General features: G+C 47.7%; 3 protein-coding genes across 7 annotated transcripts in view; 2 read left to right on the top strand and 1 right to left on the bottom strand.

Annotated features, from left to right (window-relative positions):
* wwp2 (WW domain containing E3 ubiquitin protein ligase 2) overlaps positions 1 to 7877 on the top strand; it is a 52777-nt gene extending 44900 nt beyond the window's left edge. For both annotated transcript variants that reach the window (XM_035396325.1, XM_035396324.1), the window contains 8 exons: positions 719 to 878; positions 2999 to 3132; positions 4481 to 4621; positions 5089 to 5209; positions 6017 to 6121; positions 6396 to 6492; positions 6644 to 6716; positions 6877 to 7877. In XM_035396325.1, the coding sequence (XP_035252216.1) occupies positions 719 to 878; positions 2999 to 3132; positions 4481 to 4621; positions 5089 to 5209; positions 6017 to 6121; positions 6396 to 6492; positions 6644 to 6716; positions 6877 to 6976 (931 nt within the window). In that variant the 3' untranslated portion in view covers positions 6977 to 7877. The remainder of the gene's footprint in view (positions 1 to 718; positions 879 to 2998; positions 3133 to 4480; positions 4622 to 5088; positions 5210 to 6016; positions 6122 to 6395; positions 6493 to 6643; positions 6717 to 6876) is intronic.
* A 2651-nt stretch (positions 7878 to 10528) lies between these two features.
* On the top strand, positions 10529 to 16702 carry adat1 (adenosine deaminase tRNA specific 1). Of its 4 annotated transcripts, none has more exons than XM_035396639.1 (11): positions 10529 to 10759; positions 11030 to 11124; positions 11290 to 11437; positions 11521 to 11575; positions 11782 to 11912; positions 12550 to 13138; positions 13798 to 13943; positions 14488 to 14587; positions 15310 to 15396; positions 15533 to 15610; positions 16098 to 16702. In XM_035396639.1, exons 3-11 carry the CDS (start codon positions 11341 to 11343, stop codon positions 16228 to 16230), a joined length of 1416 nt encoding a protein of 471 aa, XP_035252530.1. In that variant the 5' UTR covers positions 10529 to 10759; positions 11030 to 11124; positions 11290 to 11340; the 3' UTR covers positions 16231 to 16702. The 4 variants fall into 4 exon arrangements, with proteins under 4 accessions (XP_035252530.1, XP_035252529.1, XP_035252527.1 ...); XM_035396638.1 differs by having other exon boundaries at positions 10963 to 11124; XM_035396636.1 differs by having other exon boundaries at positions 10956 to 11124; positions 11369 to 11437.
* A 252-nt stretch (positions 16703 to 16954) lies between these two features.
* Positions 16955 to 24207, bottom strand: gabarapl2 (GABA(A) receptor-associated protein like 2). The gene is made up of 4 exons (XM_035396640.1): positions 24003 to 24207; positions 19325 to 19380; positions 18272 to 18444; positions 16955 to 17179 (listed from the first exon to the last, which is right to left on the bottom strand). The coding sequence occupies exons 1-4, from the start codon at positions 24034 to 24036 to the stop codon at positions 17089 to 17091; spliced, it is 354 nt and encodes a 117-aa protein (XP_035252531.1). The 5' UTR covers positions 24037 to 24207; the 3' UTR covers positions 16955 to 17088.
* Between the last annotated feature and the right edge of the window lie 777 nt (positions 24208 to 24984).

The following is a 24984-nucleotide window of genomic DNA, read 5'->3' as shown; positions in this document are numbered from 1 at the left end:
AAGCAGCGTCGTCATGACGCGTCAGCCCCGCCGCTGCCGTGGAAACAGGCCTGTTGTCACGTCATGTGCGATCATCAAAATTACTGTTGCTCTGTCATGTTTCGTTTGCTACCTCTTGTCCTGTAGTAAAAATGTTGCCATGGTTACTTGTGTGCTGTCATTTGTAAGGTGTGATTCCGTTTGTCTTCGCCATCGTGTTTTCCTGTGCATAGGTGCTGTGTTTTCGTTCTGGTGGATGTCATTCTATAAGCCTTGTTCTCTCACCTTGTTCATCCTGTGTGTTTTTGTGTTGTATGGTTGTTGTTTTTTCATATTCATGCTGCTCATTGTATTGTTGTGACTTCATTTATTTTTGAAATGTAACATAATTGTAGATGCTATAAACAGAATAAAGGGGTGGTATAGCCCTCCCCTCCCCCCTCCCCTTCAAATTCACAGAGAGTGGTACACACCTGTCCCACCCTCACAGAAAGTGGTACAGCCCTGCATTCCCCTTCACAGATTGTGGTTCATCCCGATTTCCCCCCCTCGTAGATTGTGGTAAAATGAATTCCCCTGCCTCACCCCTTCCCACATGTTGGTTAAGTCTTGCCCCTCGCCTCACAGAGAAGGATAACTTCCCCTGCCCCCCCACCCCCCCCCCCCCCCCCCTTACGGAATGGTACAGCCCTCTCTCCCCCTCACAGAGAGTGGTAATTGTCCTTGTCTCCCCCCGCAGAGAGTGGTTCTTCCTGCTGTCGCATGAGGTTCTGAACCCCATGTACTGCCTGTTCGAATACGCCGGCAAGAACAACTACTGCCTGCAGATAAACCCCGCCTCCTCCATCAACCCTGACCACCTCACGTACTTCCGCTTCATTGGACGATTCATTGCCATGGTGAGTCGCACCTGAACCCAGACGCACACAGGCACATACTGCACACGCAAACACACATCGTAGATTTAACACTCGCAAATACTGCAATACATATTTAACGCTGTACAGAGGTAAATTTAACACACAATTTTCAGTAATCTTAGTCTTAAAACGATGCTTTTTATCTCTCTTCTCTCACAGTAACGCTACTGTAGATATCTACTCTCACACTAACACTGCTGTAGATCTCTACTCTCTCACTAACACTACTGTTGATCTCTTGTCTCACACAGTACTGTAGATCTCTACTCTCACACTAACACTGCTGTAGATCTCTTCTTTCACACTAACACTGCTGTAGCTCTCTACTCTCACACTAACACTGCTGTAGATCTCTGCTCTCACACTAAAGCGGGCAGCATACTTCTTGCGGAAACAAAGTTCGGCGAGGTCGTAAGAACAAAATGACGTGATTGCGGAGAAGACGAACAAACGCGTTTCCTTGCCAAAGTTTTTTTAGGGATTTTCTAACTAGCCGAAATCGCCGCAGATGACACCAGTGCGAATGTCGTGTGTGATTGGTCAGAAACTCACGGTGGGCGTGATTTATTTTGTTTTATTTCCGCAAGCTGATTCCCAGTCTCCATGGAGACCACACTGCCGGCAACGTTAAAATAATTACATGTATACATAATACAATAATATTGATACTTGTGTTGCTACGTGCGGTTGCGAAACCATATCGAGTATAAAACAATTTCGTCCGCAGAGAACTTCTTCGGTTTCGGCAAGCCAAAAAAAATTTCTTCTTTTGAAGTATGCTGCCCACTTTAGACTACTGTAGATCTCTACTCTCACACTAAGACTACTGTAGATCTCCACTCTCACACTAAGACTACTGTAGATCTCTACTCTCACACTAAGACTACTGCAGATCTCTACTCTCACACTGAGACTACTGCAGATCTCTACTCTCACACTAACCCTTCTGAACGAGACACTAACTTTGGGTGTGGATGTACTCTCTCGCACTAATGCTTTAGACTGTACATTTTTCTCATTGAAGGATGCGACCAGATTTACACTGTGGATTTACAGAAAACACTGTCCAAAAATCAAAGTTCTGGCTGCTGTTTGAGTGTGTGTGTGTGTCAGTCTGTGTGTGCACGTCTGTGTGTGTGTCTGTCTGTCTGTCTGTCGGTGTGTGTGCGTGTGTGTCAGTGTGTGTGTGTGTGTGTGTGTGTGTGTGTGTTTGTGCCCATATATTCCCAGTGGAAAACTACTCTACACCCCCCACCCCAATTCTCTCTGGGACACTGTCCAGAAGCAACAGTTCCCAAAACCAACAGCCCCCCCCCCCTCCCCCCGCCCAGACAGAGCATGACCTAACTACCCCACCCTGCACACACCCACCGACAGCAAGGCTATATTTAGTCTGCAAATAGACTTCAGACTCCCCTTATAAAGAAACTTCTCTGTTCTGCTCTTTTTCTTTCCTGCTTTCTGCTTCCCTCCCTCTCTCTCTCCCTCCCTCCCCCTTCTCTCATCTCTCTTTTCTCTCCCTCTCTCCCTCCCTCTCCCCTTCTCTCCATCTCTTCTTCCCTCTCCCTCCCGGTTCTTGTGTCGGGCTGTGACTCACTTAGCAGAGGGTGTCTGTGTTGTTTTTGGATCCCCAGCCTCATGAGGGTTCTGTAGGATTACGTTTTAAAACAGTCTGCTCTTTATCCACCGGTAGTGTGGCTCCCTGTGTGTGTGTGTGTGTGTGTGTGTGTGTGTGGCTGTGTGTATATCTGTATCTATGTGCATTTCATTTACGTGTTTGAGATTAGTCCGATAGTTTGCGTGTCTGCATGTGTGCGTGTGAGTGCCTGTGTCTGTGTCTCTGTCTGTCTGTATCCCAGCAACATCAAACCCCGGTCCAGGAGGGCCGCACTCTCTGCAGGTCTTTGTGATTTCCTTTCAATCAGCAGCCAGTTTTGGCCTTGGATACAAGGTCGTCTGACTTCAGCCAATCAGTGACTTAAATTAAGCAATTAAGCATCAAAACCCTGCAGACACGGCAACCCTCCAGGATTTCAGTTTGAGATCCCTGCTGTAACCTCTCTCCCTCTCCCCATCTCTCTCTCTCTCTCTCTCTCCAGGCCCTGTACCATGGGAAGTTCATAGACACGGGCTTTACTCTTCCTTTCTACAAGCGCATGCTCAATAAAAAGCCCACGCTGAAGGACCTGGAGTCCATCGACCCCGAGTTCTACAACTCCATCATGTGGGTCAAGTAAGTACACCGCCTCCCGCTGCATCTGACTGCGCGCCCTGTACTGGTGTGTATGATGTGTGCGTTTGATGTGTGTGTGATGTCTGTGTGATGTGGGTATGATGTGTATATGATGTGTGGGATGTATGTTTGATTTGTATATGATGTGCATATGATGTGTATATTCTATAGTAGATATGTGTGTGTTTGTGTATGATGTACATATGATATAATGTATAATATAGTAACAATATGTGTGTATGATGTTGTATATGATATAGTAACCATGTGTGTGTTTGATGTGTGTATAAGTGTGTGATGTATTGTGTGTGATGTAGTGTATGATATAGTCATGTGTGTGTTTGATGAGTGTATATGTGTGTGATGTAGGCTATGATATAGTCATGATGTGTGTGTGTTTGATGTGTGTATAAGTGTGTGATGTATTGTGTGTGATGTAGTGTATGATGTAGTCATGATGTGTGTGTGATGTAGTGTATGATATAATCATGTGTGTGTTTGATGTGTGTATAAGTGTGTGATGTATTGTGTGTGATGTAGTGTATGATATAGTCGTGTGTGTTTGATGTGTGTATAAGTGTGTGATGTATTGTGTGTGATGTAGTGTATGATATAGTCGTGTGTGTTTGTGTGTATAAGTGTGTGATGTATTGTGTGTGATGTAGTGTATGATATAGTAATGTATTGTGTGTGATGTAGTGTATGATGTAGTAATGTTGTGTGTGTGATGTAGTGTATGATGTAGTAATGTTGTGTGTGTGATGTAGTGTATGATATAGTCATGTGTGTTTGATGTGTGTATAAGTGTGTGATGTATTGTGTGTGATGTAGTGTATGATATAGTCGTGTGTGTTTGATGTGTGTATAAGTGTGTGATGTATTGTGTGTGATGTAGCGTATGATGTAGTCATGATGTGTGTGTTTGCTGTGTGTATAAGTGTGTGATGTATTGTGTTTGATGTAGTGTATGATGTAGTGTATGATGTAGTCATGATGTGTGTGTGTTTTATGTGTGTATAAGTGTGTGATGTATTGTGTGTGATGTAGTGTATGATGTAGTCATGATGTGTGTGTTTGCTGTGTGTATAAGTGTGTGATGTATTGTGTGTGATGTAGTGTATGATGTAGTAATGGTGTGTGTGTGATGTAGTGTATGATGTAGTAATGATGTGTGTGTGATGTAGTGTATGGTGTAGTGTATGATGTAGTCATGATGTGTGTGTGATGTAGGGTGTGATGTAGTGTATGATGTAGTGTGTGATGTAGTGTATGATATAGTCATGATGTGTGTGTGATGTAGTGTGTGATGTAGTGTATGATATAGTCATGCTGTGTTTGTGTACGGCAGAGACAACAGTCTGGAGGAGTGTGGGGTAGAGCTGTACTTCGCTCAGGACATGGAGATCTTGGGAAAAGTCTCCACTCACCAGCTGAAGGACGACGGCGAGAATGAATTGGTCACCCAGGAGAACAAAGAGGAGTACATCGGGTAACCTTTCTGTCTTTGTTTTTCCATCCATCCATCCATCTATTCATCCACCCATCCATCAATCAGTCCATCCATCCATCCATTCATGGTTGATTTTTGCTGGTCTATTGCAAAGTCAGATAGAGAGTGGGATTTTTTTCTCTACTGTTCGAGCCAAAATCAATACTGCATGCTGGAGTAAAGCCAATTGGTTGATCTTGAAGGAGGGAGGATGAGGGATCTACTGGAGGGTGGCAGGTGATCCAGCGGCTCTCCCAGAAGATCCACTCCTAATACTCAGACACACAGAGGGAGGGTTCCTGGCACAGGACAGGACAGCTGCATTCACAAAGCTCCCCTCAGCATGGTTCACATTTCAAGAGTTTCCCTGGCACGCCAAAAAAATGCTAATTCTATGCTGTGTCCTCTCCTCCTTCCCCTCCCTCCCTCCCTCTCTCCCTCCCCCCCCCTCTCCCTCTCTCTCTCAGTCTGCTGACGGATTGGCGCTTCACGAGGGGAGTGGAGGAGCAGACCAAGGCCTTCCTGGACGGGTTCAACGAGGTCGTGCCTCTGGAGTGGCTGCGCTACTTCGACGAGAAAGAGCTGGAGGTGTGTGTGTGTGTGTGTGTGTGTGTGTGTGTGTGTGTGCGTGCTTGTGTGTGTGTGTGCGTGCTTGTGTGTGTGTGTGTGTGTGTGTGTGTGTGTGTGTGTGTGTGTGCGTGCTTGTGTGTGTGTGTGTGCGTGCGTGTGTGTGTGTGTGTGCGTGCGTGTGTGTGTGTGTGTGTGTGTGCGTGCTTGTGTGTGTGTGTGTGTGTGCGTGCGTGTGTGTGTGTGTGTGTGCGTGTGTGTGTGTGTGTGTGTGTGTGCGTGCTTGTGTGTGTGTGTGTGTGTGTGTGTGTGCGTGCGCGTGCGTGTGTGTGTGGGTGTGTGCTTGTGTGTGCCTGTGTGCGTGTGTGTGTGTGTGCCTGTGTGTGTGTGTGTGTGTGCGTGTGTGTGTGTGTGTGTGTGTGCCTGTGTGCGTGTGTGTGCGTGTGTGTGTGTGTGCGTGCCTGTGCGTGTGCGTGCGTGCGTGTGTGTGTGTATGCGTGCGTGTGTGTGTGTGCGTGTGTGTGTGTGTGTGCCTGTGTGTGTGTGTGTGTGTGTGCGTGTGTGTGTGTGTGTATGTATGCCTGCATGTTGGGGGGGCATGTTGCGAGGGGGTGTAGGGGTGTTGGCAGGGGTTGGGGGGTTTTATGTATGTATGGAGATTTGGAAGATTGGCTAGTTGTTATATTGGAGTAATTTCCAATAGTTTTTCCATAAACGTACTTGGAAGTGACTCTTATGCATTGCGTCTGTAATGTGAGTTAGTGAGTTTGTTTATAGTAACTGGGTACCTAATATCTCCCTCCTTCTCTCTCTCTGTCTCTCTCTCAGTTGATGTTGTGTGGGATGCAGGAGGTTGATCTGAGTGACTGGCAGAAGAACACCATCTACAGGCACTACACCAAGAACAGCAAGCAGATACACTGGTTCTGGCAGGTAAGACCTGAGACTGTAACTTTGATTTGTGTGTGTGTGTGTGTATAAGTTGTGCGTGCGCATGTGAGTGTGTGTGTGTGCGTGCGTGTGAGCATATGTGAGTGTGTGAATGTGCATGCGTGTGTGCGTGTCTGTGAATGTGCATGCGCATGTGAGTGTGTGTGTGTGTGCGTGCGTGTGGGCATACGTGAGTGTGCGAGTGTGTGAATGTGCATGCGTGTGTGAGTGTGTGTGCGTGTGTGTGCGCATTACCTGTGTATTCTGTGTGCTGCAGGTGGTGAAGGAGATGGACAGTGAGAAGCGTATCCGGCTGCTGCAGTTTGTCACAGGAACCTGCCGCCTGCCCGTCGGGGGCTTCGCTGAGCTCATAGGTACACTCAGCTGTCAATCATCCCCAGTAACAGCCACGCCTGCGTGTGTGTGCGCCTGTTTGTTTGTGTGAGGGCGTGCGCGAGTCTTTATCTCTGTGTGTGTGTGTGTCACATTTTTACCTGTTTGTGGGGTCCTGTGTCTGGTCCTCAGGTAGCAACGGGCCTCAGAAGTTCTGCATAGACAAGGTGGGGAAGGAGACCTGGCTGCCCAGGAGTCACACCTGGTAAGAATCCCTACTGCTGACTGACTGCCCATTACTGCTGTCTCCTGGACATCCCCTAACACACTTTCCCTCTCTCTCTCTCTCTCCTGCTTCTGCTCTCTCTCTCTCTCTCTCTCCCCCTCTCTGTCTCTCTCTCTCTCCGTCCATTTCGCTCTCTCAGTTTTAATCGGCTGGACCTGCCTCCTTACCGGAGTTTGGAGCAGCTGAGGGAGAAGCTGCTGTTCGCCATCGAGGAGACGGAGGGATTCGGGCAGGAGTGAGGGGGAGGAGGGAGCACGAGCGGTGAGACGGAGGAGCGCGGGGGAGGAGAACGAGGAGGAGGAGGAGGAGACGCCGCGAGCGGAGCGGAGAGGAGAGGGAGAAAGCAGCCCCGGGAACAGAAAAATTCCCAGCCACTCATTGTCAAGCCCCGCCCACGTCCCTGCTCACTGGCTATGACAGACGGGCTCCTCGCGACGTCACGCTGAGCCGCGTGCGCGCATGATTAATCTTACAGAAAACGCCTCCTAGCTGCGTTTCACGGTCCTGGTTGTAATTGGTGTCATATCTTTTTTTTGATTTTTCTCTCCCTTCAAGAAAAACAGAACTCTGGCTTTATACGAATGTTTTATCGCACCAACAATCATTAACGGTGATGAAATCATGCAGAGCAGGCGGAGGCGTAGACGTCTTGAGTTCGTCCCGTTTCGCTCTTTCCTGCCCCTGAGCCGCACGCTCGCTCTCCACTGTTTGTGAGCGGCAAACTCGTCCGCGGCTCTCTCTGGAGGGGGCGTGGCCTCTCACCAGCACAGATATCCGGTAGGACCCAGGGGGGTGTGGCCACGATGATGGGACTTCCGACGAAGTGGCGTGTAGACTTTGTCTCCCCCTGCTGGCTGCCTGCCGCCTGTACATTCGCCCTCTCTTCCCTCCCTTGTAATTACACCAAATACATTATACAGGACGTCTTCAATAAAGATTATATTATATCACCTGCAAATATCAACAAATCAGCTACAGCTAATGTATGTATCTATGTAAGAGAAATAATAGTGAGACAAACCTTATTAAGAGAAGGTTCACATGAAAGGGTGAGAGAAATGTGGCCATTTTTTTCATTGTGAAAAACAGTGTTATATTGTAATGAAACAAATAAATGAAATTAAAATCTGAAGAAAGAGAGCGATGTGTGATGAATTGAGAGTGTTTGAGTAAGATGCCAGCGTGCAAGAATGGGAAGTAATTGCCCGGTGTGTGTTCACCCCACTGACCTAAGATCAGCCCTATGTGTTCACCCTACTGACCTAAGATCAGCCCTGTGTGTTCACCCTACTGAGCTCAGATCAGCTGTGTGTTCACCCCACTGACCTCAGATCAGCTTTATGGTGTGTGTGTGTGTATGTTTAAAAAGTCCACAATGAAATGTACTGACAGTTAAATATCAGTTACTGAAAGTGATATGATGTTATTCTGCAGGACGTTTACATTACATCAATTACTTATATTCACCAGATGGTCTTACCCTGAGCCGCAAACAATGCAGGACAACAAGTGCTTTCACCTGATTAATAATTTATATAAGCAATAATGCTAGACCTGGCTGACTGCTTTTCCAGACTGCAAAGTTCTGCTATTATATTTTTCTATCAAGGTGCCAAGCCAAATCCATTCCAATACTGGAGTAGCTGGTGTGTTTTTCCATTACCTTTTGAGAATGGTTCAGGTTGCTTCGGTTCAATACCTACATGGTACAATCATATATGCTAACCAAGAGCCAAGATATAATTCTAGAACATAAGCACACACATTACATCCATAGCAAATAAAAATGCAATATCTTAAATTATTAGAAAACGGGTCTCAAACTCCAGTCCTGGAGAGCTGCAGTGTCTGCAGGTATCTGTGGTTTACTTGCAATCAGCAGCCAAATAAGGCCTTGAAAACTCATTCGTCAAACAATGCCTTAAATTAGGCACTTAAGTGCAGGAACCCATTGAAAAGCAGCAGATACTGTGGCCCTCCAGGATTTGAGTTCAGTATTCCTCTTATAAATTGTTGGAGTGCTGTTGGGTGGGGATGTGAGGGAACCAAAAGGCAGTCTTAAGAGTGGGGTCTTCAGTCTGTGTTGGAAGATGGCCACCATGGGAAATGTGGCCCACTACTGTGGGGGACAGTGCAGGCAGGCATCATTACTGGGAGAAAGGCCGTAAAAGCAGGGGACAACCAGTCCTCATACAGCTGCAGAATGGAGAGATCCGGCTGGGGTGTAGAACTTGAAGATTGATTGGAGGTATGGTGGAGGTGTTAAGTGTTAATTCATTTTATTGACCCTGTGGGGTAATTTGTCCATCTGATCAATCCTAGCTACTCAGGAGCAGCGGGCAGCCACAGTGCAGCACCCGGGGACCAACTCCAGCTCTGAGGCCAGTGCCTTGGTCAAGGGCAATGGCAGGAGTGGTGGTTCCCAAATTCGATCCTGGGGGACCCCCATGTACAGTGGTTTTCGCTCCAACCACCATTCCAATCCAAGAATTATTTTTTTCTTAATTAGGTGTTTTTCGTGTTTAGAGGGATTATGTCACATTATGTCATAAATAACTATGAATGCCATGAAGAATAAAACTCCCATGATCATATTTTGTTAATTTTGCTATATCGCAAGCAACTGCATAAGAGGTCAATAATTTTTTAACTGATCGTATTAAAGACTGAGGTGAATCAGCAGGCTCCTAATTTGTGAAAGTGTGGACACCTGCCCACTCAAACTAACCACCTGGAAGATAACAAAGAATTCAAAGACAAAACGAACACTAACGAGTCCAACCTGCATTGTGTTAATAAGTTTACAGGGAGAAGAAACTATGAAATAAATAAACACATTGATTAACCTCAGCCTTTCATTTGATCTAAAATGTACTATTTTATGTAATTGTTTGCAATACAGCTCAATAAGCACAATATGAACAAGATAATCTTCATATCATGCATAGCTTTTTGCATAGCATGTAATGTGGCTTAACAGGATAAATAATTGCACTGAACATGCTAATCACATTATGGAGAAAAATTAACAGCTTAAAATTCTAGGATTGCAGTTGTGGTTGGAATGAAAACCAGCGTACACGGGGGTCCCAGGATTGAGTTTGAGAACCATTGGGCAGGAGTAGAGTATACCTATCCTGACATACATGTGGTAAATGGTAAATGGACTGCATTTATATAGCGCTTTTATCCAAAGCGCTTTACAATTGATGCCTCTCATTCACCCATTCACACACACACACACTCACACGTCAATGGTGAAAGGCTGCCATGCAAGGTACCAATCAACTCATTGGAAGCAATTAGGGGTTAGGTGTCTTGCTCATGCCTTTTGGCGTGGAAGAAAACTAGAGCAGAGGAAACCAACATGACCACGGGGCAAACTTAATGCAGAGAGGATGTTCCTTGAACTCTGAACCTTCTTGAAAGGCAACAGTGCTAACCACTGTGCCACCATGCCCTTACACTTGCTGGAAATACTGAAGGCTTTTATTCTGAAAACAGACCACGGGTGCAATGTCAGAAACCTCAAACAAAACGAAGTACCTCAGCTTGGGTACTGATATCCAATGTGAGCACTGCCCAAAAGGCTTAATATAATACCTGAATAGAACATATTTTTGCAATGGGAATTTGTAAGGCAGCATAAATGGAATCAATACTAAAATAAATGGTATGAATGGCAACCGGAATGGCAACTACTCTGCCGAATGATTGGAAACCGGAACTTCCTATGTCTTCCCCAACTAGGACATAAACCGGAACTTCTTGCGTGAACCGGAAACCTACACAGATGTGAAGTTTATATTTGTGCTTGATCGTCGCTGCTTTAAGACTTGCTTCCAAGATGTATGCAAGTGAGATTGTTACGTTTTTTGCAGCTTATTCGCAAGCACAGAAATACAGAACTACAATGTAATTGAACTCGTGTTTTGAGTTCATGTCTCTTTTATTTTGAAAATAACATTTGAAACGTCGGAGGGAATTACGTTTCCTGCCCGGAGTTCTGGAACATGTGTGCGGTAAGGAGTTCATGTGTGTTAAGCAAGTTGTGGTCTTAAGAGATGAATGTGTTCAAATGTTTGAAATGAATTTGAACTCGTTGTCACGCCGTGTGCAAATAAACCAGCAAGGTTACTGGAAAATAGTTTCACTTAGCTTTATTGAAAAAGAAGTTGCATACAGATAGAAATACCTTATTACAGCGTCTTTGAAAAGCTTGCAGACAGTACGTGGTCCGCTGATGAAATTGCCCGTCTGTGCTACAATCGCTTCGACGAATTACCAAAAAGAGGCAAGCCAGAGCCGGGACGAGAGTGGACGCTTCTGGCGGCGGTTGTGAAAGTGTCCGAAGCACCGTCACAGGGTCAACCTGGGCGAAAAGTCGGTGGGTACAACGACGTATCCCGACCTTGCATCTTAACGCCTTGATTCATCAAACTAAATAATATCAGTATTGGCGCATTTTACGACTCTCCCTTCAAGTAACGGCTCCGAAGAGGATATGCATAGAAAAGATTCTGAAATCGGTTTTCCGTTGTTGTGATAACAGATGCTGCGTGGAGTATGATGAATCTCTGATTAGGTCACGGCTGTAAATCGTATGTGTGACACCTGCTCCTGCTCCACAGTTGAAAAGGAGGTGGTGTCCTTGGGGACGGGTACCAAATGCATTGGACAGTCAGCCATGAGCCCCCGCGGTAAGATCCCTGAATTTACCCCAAATTTACTGTCCCACTTTATGGGATGTGTACTTGTCACCTCTGACTTTACTCCCCTCCAGGTGATGTGCTAAATGACAGCCATGCTGAGATCATCGCCAGGAGGGGCTTCGTCAGGTAAGGGAGTGGCCTCGCAGTCGATGTAAGTTTGTTTGTGTGTCTTCTACATTTGTGGGTGCTCCTTATTTGCCTGGTGTACATGCTCATATGCGTGTCTCTCATATGAGCATATTTGTAATTGACCAGAGCTGTGTGTCCCTGTGTGTGTATTTGTCTGTGTGTGTCCGTGTGTGTGTCCGTACGTGTGTGTGTGTGTCCTGCAGGTACCTAACAGAGGAGCTGAGGAGTGCGGTGGTTGGGGAGGGCAGCAGGGTGTTTTGCCCCGGAGACGAGCGGGGAAAATGGCGGCTGCTGGACGGCGTCTCGTTCCTCTTCTTCACCAGCCACACCCCCTGTGAGTCCGCCGTCCGTTTATACCGCATGCGGATTGGTTGGAATTGGGTCCGCATCACCCGCGCCCCGGTCCGTCCCGCTGGTGCAGCGATTGGGCTGGATGTGAAAACGGGTTGCCCTGTCACTGTGGGGTGAACCGGATTCCTCGTTCTGAGCAGAATTGTGAACGCGGTGCAGTATTAGCAGAAGTACGAGAAGCACGTGCAGTCATGGGCGGGGGTTTCTGTTCTCATATGCTAGAAGTACAGAAAAATGAGCAGACCTGTTTATTCTGAGAATAACACGCATACTAGGTGTTCCAAATGAGAAATAGTCAGAAAACTGAAACATTTATTTCTGGTATTAATAAAGTAATACAAGTGCAAATGGTCTAAGTAGGCTATTTGAACAAAACTAGTTCACATGTTTAAAATACATGTTTAAAATTGTCAGCTTGACATCTGTTTCTGCTTGCTATGTTCGTTTGTTGAGCTGGGGGGTTTGGATTATTCCAAATAACGGGATGTGGGTAAGGCCAGGTACATGGAGTGCACCCAAAGTGCACAGACCTGCGGTAAAACAGGATCACACACAGCTAATGAGGGTCAAACCTGAGCTCCTAGAGAAGCTCACCTGCCTGTGCGCAAACGCCTTTACAGGTGGCGATGCCTCCATCATCCCCATGATCGACAGCCAGTCGCAGCCCTGTCTACCAATCGGGACGATGGAGCGAGCCGACGGAACCAATGAGGCGCCTGCAGTTACAGACGGGGGCGGGACCCTGAAACGGCAGACAGAGGGGGAGGAGGGCGGGGCCTGCAAACGCCCCCGGCTGGATACCGAGGAAGAGGAGGAGGAGAAGAAGGAGGAGGCGGTCAGAGCGCCCGAGGGCCTCCTCTCTCCCGCCGAACGCGGCGCCGCGGACGCCGACGGCGCTAACGCTGGAGGCCCGGAGGAGCGGGCCCGGGACGTCCACAGGACGGGGGCCAAGTGCGTCCCGGGGGCCCGCTCGGACCCCCGGGAGGCGGGGCCGGGGTACCACAGCGTGGGGGCGCTGAGGGTGAAGCCGGGGCGGGGGGAGCCCACCCGCTCGCTCTCCTGCAGCGACAAGCTGGCGCGCTGGGCCGCGCTGGGCTGCCAGGGCGCGCTGCTCTCGCACTACCTGCAGGGGGCGATCCGCTTCGGCGCCGTGGTCACGGGGAAGTGTCCCTACAGCCCGGCGGCCATGGAGAGGGCGCTGATCAGCAGGTGAGGGCGGGAGGCGTCAGAAAGAGGCTCATGTAGACCCCCTCCTCTCCCTTAATCTATCCCCCCCAAATTTGCCCAACTCTACTCTACTGTCTCCTCCATCTCTGCATTACTGTCCTCTACTCTTTACTGTCCTGTGTCTCTGCTCTCCTCTGCTTTCTGCTTTCCTCTCTTCTCTTTGGATACCCTCTCCTCCTGCTCCTCCTCCTCTCCCTGATGTTAGTATAACATAACGTAACATAATATAATGACGAGGACAGGCCATTCAGTCAAACAGTGCTCGTCGTTAAATTAGTGCTCTGATTACCTACAGACTAGATAGTATCTAACACTGTATCAAGCCTAGTCTTGAAAATCCCCAGAGTTTCTGCCTCTACTACATGCCCTGGCAGGCTGTTCCACACATTGACCACTCTCTGCGTAAAAAAAAATTCTTCCTAATGTCTGTATGGAATTTACCTTTTGTTGATTTCCATGTATGTAAATGTGGTTGTGTATATATGTGCGTGTTGTGTTTTCAGTGGAACTGTGCCGTGGTAGGAACGTGCAGCTGTTTTGAGCTCATTGGTTCAGTACCGGTGATTAACGCTCTTTGTCGGGCGGCCCGGTGCGTGCGTTTAGCAAACGAGCCTGACCCGGCGCGTCTCCCGTCTGCGCAGGTGTGCGCAGGTAACGGGGCTGCCCGTCGGGTACGAGCTGCAGCCGCCGCAGCTGCTGCAGTCCGGTCTGGAGTTCGCGCACAGCCAGGCGCAGACGGAGCGCAGCCACCGGCAGGGCCAGGGCAGGGTCTCACCCTGCGGGGCAGGTGGGACGCCTCTCTCCGTCTCTGTCCTTCTCTTTCAAGTCTCTGTCCTTCTCTTTGTCCTTCTATCTATCTCTGTCCTTCTCTTTGTCCTTCTCTCTCTGTCTCTGTCCTTCTCTCTCCGTCTCTGTCCTTCTCTCTCAGTCTCTGTCCTTCTCTCTCAGTCTCTGTCCTTCTCTCTCCGTCTCTGTCCTCCTCTCTACGTCTCTGTCTCTGTCTTTCTCACTGTCTATCATTCTCTCTGTTTGTCTATGTTTGTCTTTCTCACTGTCTGTCATTCTCTCTGTCTGTCCTTCTCTCTCCATCTCTGTCCTTCTCTTTGTCCTTCTCTCTCTGTCTCTCTCTCTCTCCATCTCTGTCTGTTCTTCTCTTTCTCCTTCTCTCTGTCTCTGTCTTTCTTTCTCCTTCTCTCTGTCTCTGTCTTTCTTTCTGTCTCTCTATCCTTTTACTGATGGGCTCGTGTTGGTCATTTGTTTATAATTGATTGGCCATGTAGAGGTCATGTTCCTTATTTGACTCAAGCGGTCATGTTCTGTTTCTATTGCAGCCATCAGCTGGTGCGCCGTCACTGATCAGCCACTAGATGTCACTGCAAACGGCTACAAACAGGGCGTGACAAGGAAGGCTCTTGGCACAGACAAATCCAGGTACCCGAGTCTTTCTCTGCCTTGGTTCAGTTTCATTACTGGTTTTGTAAAATTCAGTGTAATTGATTACACTGAATAAAAACACCATTAGCACCAGTCACATTCCCGTGTACAATCGGGCCAAAGTTACTGAGTCCCAGGAGACGTTCGAGAAACGGCCTCACTCTGCAGTTTTTAATCATCCTTGAAAACACATCCGTCTAATCTGATTTGGCGCAGCAGCTGAGCTGCTCCAGAATACCCCTCAGTGTGTCTGTTTCCTCCCGTGCTTTAGTGACGGTTTATTATTTTACATCTTGTACTACGCATTTTATTTGTTGTTTTATTGCTGTCATCATTTTTGTGCCGTGTATCGTTTTTATTTAGAATTTTGTTCTCTTGCATGAAGCAGGTTCGTTTATAGTGAAGTGAAGCTCTGCATTTGAGATATTCTATATAAATAAATTATGATTAAATATGTGTGCTTTTACAAAGATATTCAAGAATAAAGTATTAACAGAAAATATGGTATATATTTTATATTTGTATATATTTGTATATAATGTTGATACACAAAAGGACACAGTGTCCCTGGTTTACTCATTTGTTATTGATCAGAATAACAGCTGCCTGGCTTTCCGCTCCTGATTGACAGCTGCATGCCCGCCTGCTCCTGCTTCTGATTGACAGCTGCATGCCCACCTGCTCCTGCTTCTGATTGACAGCCGTCTGTCTGTCTGCAGGTCTTTGATCTGTAAGGCCGAGCTCTTCCGCTGCTTTCTGAACCTGCTGGCAGTCACCGCAGACTCCCAACTCCCACAGTCCCTGAGGTAAGGGAGGTGTGTGTGTGTGTGTGTGTGTGCGCGTGTGTGTGTGTGTGAGCCCTTCCACCTTGACAGAGATCTTCTGTTCCTTTCTGTCCCTGTAACCGGACTCCTCCCCTCCCTGTCTCGGCTCCTCCCCCAGGGGTGATGACAACGCAAAACACAATGAGGACACAATGGGAAGCGATGCGTTATCATTCTCACTAATACAGTTGTACAGGTGCCAAACATGTATTAAAGCCTGCTGCTGACAGGCACTTGTACACACACACTTTCTCTGAAATGCTTGGTCATGCTGACAGGCACACACACACACTTTTTCTCTCGAACGCAGCCTTTTCTCAAGCTGACTGACACACACACACACACACACTCTTTCTCTCAAACGCAGCCTTTCTCAGTCACGCTGACAGTCACATGCGCACGCACACACATGCACACTCTCTCTCACACAAAGACATGCACACAGCGTCTCAGAAACTCCCAGGCACTCGCACGCACTGTGGCTGCCTGCGTGCTGCTGAGGTCTCACACAGGAAATCACAGTTTGGCCAGAGGGAGGCTGAGCCCCACTAATGGGTTGCAGGTTTGGGCTGGCGACATACTTTCACACACGTCTCCTTGGTGACCACCGTGAGGGGTGGGGCCGAGGGGCGGGGCTGGACTGGACTGAGGGGCGGGGCTGACTCAGGTGCTGTCGTCCATAGGGGGAAGGAGCTGCAGACATACGGGGACTACAAGCAGGCTGCGCAGACGTACCAGCAGGCCTGGCTGCAGCTGCGCACGCAGGCCTTCCCACTGTGGCTGCGCAGCCCTCGAGACCTGCTGCTGTTCCACTGAGCTGCCGTGCCCACGGACACGCTGCGTGTGAGTGTGTCTGTCTGTCTGTCTGTCTGTGTGTGTCACATTTTTACTTGTATGTGTGTGTGTCACATCTGTACCTGTTTGTGGGGTCCTGTGTCTGTTCCTCCGGTAGCAACGGGCCTCAGAAGTTCTGCATAGACAAGGTCTGATAAAGTGTGGGTGTGTTTGTGCGTGTGAGTGTGAGTCTCTGCTTAAGTGTGTGTGTATGTGTGAGAGGGAGTCTGTTAAAGTCTGGGTGTGCGTGTGTGTGCGTTGTCGTTTACCAAAACACCTTGTTCAACCTTCCACCGATGTGTTCCCAAGAATCTTAAATAAAGACGCAAAAGAGAAACCATTTTAAATGTATTTTTTATTGGTTAGGTCATCCAGCTACCTCACCTTTCAAATATTTTAACTTAAAATCTTTGAATATAATCTAAAAAAAAAAAAAAGAGAAAAGAAAGAAAAGTGAAGAACTCCAAACAACAGTAAAACGAAAAAAAAATTATAATATTAATGAAATCTAATACAAAATATCGAGCACTTTCAAAAATACAGCAAAACCCATTCACAGATCAAAGAAAAACAAAATGGAGTCGCTCCGTCTCTCGCGTATTTTAAAAGCGGTCTAACGTACACAGCATGGGTACAGGACAGGTCTGCAGACACGGATGCATCGATTATACGATTAATATAGTGATCATTCTTACAAATGGCCACATTCTCGTGGTCTGTGGTACAGTCACACTGGAAGGGGGGATGAGAGGGACGGGTGTTGGGGGGGAGAGAGGGCGGGGGGGCGGTAGTGATCGGGCTGGTCAGGCAGAAGGGTCGTCGGAGGAGGGCCTCGGATGTCTAAAAGCCGAACGTGTTCTCTCCGCTGTACGCCACGTACAGAAACCCGTCCTCGTCCCTCTCCTTCTCGTACAGCTGTCCCATCGTCAGGCTGCAGGGGGCGACAGAGTGCAACGAGTGAGACCGGGCCCGTACAAACACACACGCACGCGATCCATCCGGAGTGACACACTTCCTTTCTTTGGAAGGACTTTCCAGCCCGTTGTTTGTAATCGAGAACTATTTTATCACAACCTCTCCAAGCTGTCAGAAAATATCGCTGGCTTTTGTGTTACAGGGCCAGCGATTGGGTCGGACCGCGGGTTGCGGTGGGTGGCGCGGGTTTTACGATTGGGCGAAGCGACAGGCCGGCGGTGCCGATTGGCTGAAAGTCTGGGGCCTCTGGCGTGTAAGATGAACTGAGAGCGCCAGGAGTTTTTCTGGTTCAGTGGTTGGCGGCACCCAGGGGGAGGGGTCGCTCCCGGAACAGTGGCGCCCAGAAACCTTTTCACAGCCGCGGCGCGCCAGAAATCCACCCCCGGAACTCTCGACGCGCGACGCGCGGTCAAGGTACGCGCTCAAACCGGCCCCCGGAGCTCGGGGAGGCCCTAACGAGGCCCGGGCCGAGGGCCCTGCTGAGCGGAGGTCGCGGTAAAGGGGGTTTCCCTGTAGCGCCGCCACAGTGACCTCGGTCCCGGGCGGTTTTCGGCTCGTACCCCGCGGCCCCTTGAGGGCTACGGGGTGGTGAAAGGCGAGCGGAGTTCGCCATCCGCCCCGGGGCCCCCGGTCGCCTTGGGACCCAACTCTGCTGCTGTCCGCCACGTCCGCTTTCACAGGGAGATCGGATTCTCACACGCTCCTGGAGACAGAAACTGTGCTCCTGCTTGGCTGAACAATGGAGCGTAGGCTCCTGTTACACACGATACCCCCCCCCTACACACACACCCGCGTAGACACCACTGGTGAGCATCAGACCCACTGACACAGATGCCTTCACTTTTAAATACGCTTCCTGTTAACACACACACACACAATCAGTAAGTGGCCAGAATGACTGGAAGGGGAGTGCCCTGATCTCCCAGGTGTGATGTTACAGTTTTCCTTAAAGGGAGTGAAAATGAAATGCTATCCATCTGGGCCAATGACTCCTTTGAGCCTACAGCGGCCCCGGGGACCCCCGAGCCCGCCCACCCTGACCCCTGACCTGGATTGGGGGACGGTCTTGTCGACAAACAGGAAGATGGCCTTTTCGGACGGCAGCTGGATCCGCTTCCGGATGATCCACATGAACTGGGCCACCGTGATGTCGGAGGGGACCAGGTACTTCCGCTTGTCGATGTCCACGATCTGTGAACCCGACACCTTCTCCACGATCACCTGAGGGGCGCGCACACACACACACACACACACACACACACACACACGTACGTATTTACATACATATACACAGAGAAAGACCGTGGTCCATATTCTTAGCATCTTGGATTAGGGGTGCAGGCCTAAGATCAGTTTAGCCTTTGATCTCGTACTGGGGAAGGTTAGGATATAGGCAGAGGACAGCTGATCCTAGATCAGCAATCCTAGTCTGAGTCAATCTGTGCATCTGGCTCCCAGATCCATTTCCCACTCATTTCTACATCAAGCAAGTCTTTAACTTGTAGAGCATGCAAATTATATATAATCGCAAAAGTGTGGTGAAATCACTTTGGGGAAAACGGAGGGTGTCCTGCTTTTAGAACTGGCTCAAACCCCCAGGTGGAGCAGCGAAAAATGAAGGATGATATTTCCTCCATTTTTTAAACCCAAGCTGTAATGCTGAACACAGCTGCAGGCCTATCCGCTAGCTTCCATCAACTCCAGATGTGCGGGAGCAACAACGAACTGTTAATATTTCAACCAATCGGAAGGCTTCCTCCCCACGGCAAAATGTAACAGCATCACAATGCTGACACCCTACGGTAGCTCCACCCATTCTTGGTCTCTTGGAAACCTGCCGATGCTGCCATCCGTACGGATGCGTGCTCATTCGCTTTGGGAGGGCGGGGCTCCGGCGGGGTGGGGGTTCCCCTAACAAATCCCTCCCCCTCCCTCCCTGTGCGACGCTATAAATAGCCAGGCATCAAAACCCCCGTGGGAGTACCGGAAGGCCACAGTAAATACTACCACTGGATTCTGTTTGGACTGAGCCCACCCCCCCCCCCCCCCCCCCCCCCCCCACTCAGAGGGGGGACACGCACTCACGCTCACACACACTTACCGGGACCCTGTCAGGATATTTGTTGCGGATTTTGGCCGACTCCACGCACCTGTGTTCTGCGGAAAGAGAGGGAGAGAGAGAGGGAGGGATGAGCTGGGAAGAGGAGGTCTGCATTTACACCGAGCCCCAAAACCTGGAGTGACCGGGATCAGACGGGTCAGCGCTTGTAGGGCAGTTGGACATCAGTGTAGAATCCTGAATTGCCATTGGTCCTTGAGGTGAGGCGTACGTGGGGGACCAATGGCTTGCGTTGTTGCAGAGGGGTGGCGGTACCACTGTGCTGGGAACGTGCAGCAAGTGCTGTCGTCACACGTTTAATCGACTGCTACGTCAGCCCTGAATGATCAGTACAGGTAGATTCATTATTTTACTCCTGAATAATCAAATGGGCAAATGGGTTATGTGATTTCTGAATGATCGATGTGTTAGGCTTGATGTGTTGGAGTCCTTAACCCTTTGAAGTGTAGGCCTTTTGGAATGTTTTTTTTCTTCAGAATTCTGTATCAGAGTTCTAGAACTCTGTCGCTTTCAATTACCAGTAGTGATTGTGACATCAGCATGAGAATGTTCAGTTAAGAGAATTCCAATCACGTGACGTTAAAGGGTTAAACTCTTAAAGCTGCCATAACCCAACAGCGCCCAGTGACCCAACACCAGCCATTCCTCAGGAGTACTGCTGCCATGATGCATGACGTGTGGAGACAGATCAGGCCCAGTGCAGCTCTCCTCACCTCGTCTACACAGGGACAAAACGCTACAGAAGGCGAGGAGGAAGAGGATTCTTTTTTTATTTGCTCTGATCTTTAAATGCTGAGGAAGACTGAAGTTAATGAATAATGAATTGCATTAATGGTGCACTTTCCATCTCCTGATCGCAAAAACCATGTAAGGGCGAGGAAGGTAAATTCACCTCAACCCCCACCGACGAAGACTAGCTGGGCACCGCAGAGCCAATCAGAGCGGCGAGGAACACACTGGGAACCAATGGAAAGCATATGGGGGCGGGGATACCGGCACTGGTTGGAATAACACATTGCATAAACCTGATTGCGGATAAACTGTGTTAATTCATTTTGTTTATTTATTTGACTATTTGAGACCTTTACAAGCCGTACGTCAGTTTTGGCTCCTATGAAAAAAATCAATAAACGTTGAAACGCACGTTGCAATTCTGAGGTGCCTCCCGGATATTTTTTTTATTGATACTGTCACATTTTGAACTTCATTTAACGATTTCAAACCAATCCGCTATGTTCTGTTCTTCCCTCTTATGATCGTACGTACGCACCCAGAGTGAATAAGCGGCTCTGGTTGAAAGGGCGCTCCCAGCAGCAGATGCAGGAGCTTAAAGTGTTCCGTGCGAGACGGGTCTTCCAGCGCGGCCGAAACGTGACCCGGCCCTCGCGCCAGCTCTCTTCCGCGCATCGATTTTTTTTCTGACGGCTCCCTTTAAAAGGGGAACGCTTAAAGCAGCGTCTGCATCCGCGCTTGATGCGCATTTCTCCGGCGGTCCCCGGCCCTCCCGCTCGACGAGCGGATCGGCGGCCGAAGAGCCGACGGGCGGGCTCCACGCCACACGCCCGCACGTGCCCGTAGACCTGTCAATCATCCCAGCCCCTCCCACCCAAGCATCTCCCTGGAGTTATACTCCGCCGTTTCTGTTTCCAGGGTAATATTAGAAATGCAAAGTATGCCGTTTGTGACAGTGAACAGTGAGCCAGTGGATTGATCCAATCATCTGTTATCTGTGTTTCAGCATTTAAATAATATTAGGCAGGGCTTGCTCTTTTGTTTTTAATAGGAAAATCTTTTTTTGGTAAAAAAATAAAAATAAAAAAAGAATTGTGCCACTTGGAAAAAGGCAGCCAAGGAAATTTCCGAACTTTCATTGTAATCGTAAACACTGTTTTAAACGTAACTACAGTATTGTAATGTATTGTAATAATGCAGGAAATGCTGTACCGTAACTGTAATCTGTGTAACATCAGATTTCCATGTGGTCGGGATGAGGAGGGGATATACAGCACGTGTTATTGATGGTTCGTTTATAAATGTCAATTTCAATGAAATCGTACACCGATGAAAAATTGATGTATGGAAAGCACTGCGCTGCTTACAGGGAGACCGTGAGGCGTTCCCTGCAGGGTGGCTGACGTTCAACCCATATATAAATTACCCCCCCCCCCCCCCCCCCATGCAGTAGCACTTTCTGTACTGTTGACCCATCTCTGTCTGTTATTCTCTTTGCTTTCCCACATCCGGAAAAAAAAAAACTGAAAAAGCACAAAAGGAGTGTGGACTGCCTGTGCTGGCTGCAACATCACATGGACCGTTTTAAATGAGGAAAATTCCAAGGTTACGTATTTGTGAAGTTACTGCAATCTGGTGTAAAAACAAAACGGCCTAAAACAGTTTCGTCAGTTTTGCTGTGAGAATGATAGTGTCCACGTTCAGAGTTGTGAAAGTGGTCTGTACAGAGGTGGCCAATGTAATAGCACATTATCCACATTACTCACTATGACAAAAATATCAGCGTAACAGAGGGTGAAGATGATCATCTGCGAGTGCTTCTGGGTGAACGTTATGGTTTGGTCTTGCTTTAACATTAGGGGAACGCTGGGTCAACATAGGGATATGTTTCAAGTGCTATTTTGGGTTCTGCTTTAAAGTTATACTTGAGATAAACTGGCCAGCCCATAGCTTGGCAGACCGTATATCTGCCATCCTAATTAATGTTAGCCAAATGAAATGCGGATGACAAAATTACACGTGATCAGGAATAACGGCGTGAGAAAGTGCCGCCGGCTTTAAGACTGACCCCTGAGGAACTCCAGACCCATGAAATGGCGGATGATTTACGCCGCCGCTGATAAGATTTGATGTGGTTTAGGAGCGGCAACATTCCTGTCCGTCCTGCGAATCGCGCTTACAGCCGACCGCAGTTTTGACCCTTTTTTACTGAGTTTATCTAAAGAATGTCTGGCAGCTCCGCCATGTTCCTCGAGCTCCGCGGGACTTGGGACCGAGCTGAGGCGCTACTGACGGCCACGAAACGCCACCAGCGCGCCAGGCACCGAGGCACGTGTTCTCAACTGCCCAATTTAATAGCGGTGGGTTAAGGGTCGTTAAGATCACCGTGGGACAGAGGTAATGTGTGACAGAGATGGTGTGTGTAGTTGTGTGTGTAACAGCGGTGATGTGTAACAGATGATGTGTGACATTGTGTGTATAGCAGTGGTGATGTGTATAGCAGTGGTGTGTAACAGATGATGTGTGAAGTTGCGTGTATAGCAGTGATGTGTAAGAGATGATGTGTGCAGTTGTGAGTGTGTAACAGTGGTGATGTGTGTGTAACAGAGGTGAAGTGTAACAGAGATGATATGTGCAGTTGTGTGTGTGACAGTGGTGATGTGTGTAACAGTGGTGTGTAACAGAGATGATGTGCGCTGTTGTGTGTGTGACAGTGGGGATGTGTATAGCAGTGGTGTGTAACAGAGATGATGTGCGCTGTTGTGTGTGTGACAGTGGGGATGTGTATGATGTGTAACAGATGATGTGTGAAGTGGTGTGTAACAGAGATGATGTGCAGTTGTGTGTGTGATAGTGGTGATGTGTGTAGCAGTGATGTGTAACAGATGATATGTGCAGTTGTGTGTGTGACAGTGGTGTGTAACAGAGATGATATGTGCAGTTGTGTGTGTGACAGCGGTGATGTGTGTAGCAGTGATGTGCTGTGTAGTGATAGTGTGTAGTCTATATTGATGGTGAGAGATTTTGAGTGTGTGTCAAAGCTTTCCCATGTGCAGAGTCAGATAAGTTTGGTATCACCACTGATACACACACAGCATCTTCTGAACGGATCTATTCTTCTCCAGAGGTTCTAAGGTCAGGCAGCTACAATTTAGAAATCAATAACACTTTCTGGAGGGCGTGTGTGTTGGGGGGGAAATGGAGGGGGGTATTAATTTATTTTCCATGTACAAGACAGGCATATCCTTGCTTCAGCGGTGCCATATATTTGGATATTCAAAGTAAGGCCCACAAAAACCCTGATGTATAACCTTATGCAACAGTAGCAAAAATCCCTCAATGATTCTGAGGTGGATCTTTAAAAAAATAATACCTAGCCCAACTGAGCGTCGGCCAAACTAAAGAGAGGGTGACCACTTAAGTTAATTTTTGGTCTCAGTTCTCCGACTGTGAAACTGGGCTTAAATAATGTACGTGTATGTTGTAGGCCTACTTGTCATGTATTCTGCGTGTTCCACATAGGAGTGTAGACGGAGAACTATGACAGCTGTCATTTTGTAAAGTCAGGCCGATTCTGAAACAAACGTCAGTGTGGACATTTCAGCCCAGTTAGCAGCTAGCTACTCCGTGACAAAGAGATCCAAGGAGACCTTTCGTTTAACAAACACAATTACACGGCCACATATTACATTTGACACCTCGCAGCTTATTTTTACCCGAGCTAATACAGCTGTGGGAACACCTGACACACATTTTGAAACGCTAGTAAGTGCTGTAATAGCAAATATGCGCAAGTCACCCTCGTAGCTAGGCCATGAAATCGCCAAGCAGTTACATGCATCAAAACAGTGTATAACCGTTCGAAAATACAAGCGTAGTTTTCGCAGTATCGATTTCCCAGACGCCAATAATAAGGAAAATCCCTTACCCAGGGAATGATCTTCTTTAAACATCCATTTCATTTTTGCAGATTACACACTGTTCTGCTGGATTCTGAAAAGAAAAATGATAGACTGTATCACTGTTAAGTTATATAAAAATAAAAACTGTTAACTAAAACGACAACAATGTAGCAAAACAAGCTTCAGACGTCCGAGTCCAACCCAAGCGATGATGTCACTTCTCGATCATACCATTTTCACTACAGATGGGGGAGGCCGATATGAATAAGAAAGCAAAGGCAAACGGTCTCATGCTTTCTTTTGATGTGATTGGACTAAGTTTTCATTCTTAAATTAAAATGTCGAATAATATCAAATCGCCTTATGTGTTATACGGTTAACCTTTTCCAAGCGTACATTGTTAATAGTATAGTACAGTCCTTGACTGGAGTTCATATGTTTACATGTGTCTGCAAGTATGTGCCCCCTACCCCCCAGTTTGAATGTACACATGTTCGCAGACAGAACGCACGCTTTGTCGTATAAATCAACAAGCTGTTTTATATATATATATATATATATATATATATATATATGCATACACACTATGGGATGGGAAACAAAAACATATTTTTAATTCGGTTTGCTTACTTGCTGGGGGTGAACATTCTTGTACAATATGATGCAAAATGCATTCATCCCATATGTTTTGCTAAATATCAAATGTGTACGGCACTGCGTTGTCCCTGAAACACTATGCCAAACCAGTTTAAATGGAGGTGGTGTTTCTCATGAAACTATTTGTAATCACCTTGGGAACGATTTCAGCATGATACATATTTTGTCTTTAGCAGTGCTGAGTTTTGTCTTTAGAGTGAACAGCGTTTAGAAAATGGTCATTGGTAATCTAGTATCCAGTATGTCCAAACATAATCTTAACAAATGGACAGAAAATGGTCTGCCCGGCCTTTCTGGGTGGTGTGTCTGTAAGGTTTTATTGTCTGGTTGCACCAATTCAGCCCTGAAACA

Source organism: Anguilla anguilla, chromosome 16 (assembly GCF_013347855.1).
Source record: "Anguilla anguilla isolate fAngAng1 chromosome 16, fAngAng1.pri, whole genome shotgun sequence".
Lineage (NCBI taxonomy): Eukaryota > Metazoa > Chordata > Actinopteri > Anguilliformes > Anguillidae > Anguilla > Anguilla anguilla.
Note: the sequence above shows the minus strand (reverse complement) of the source record. Positions and strands in the feature narration are given on the sequence as shown.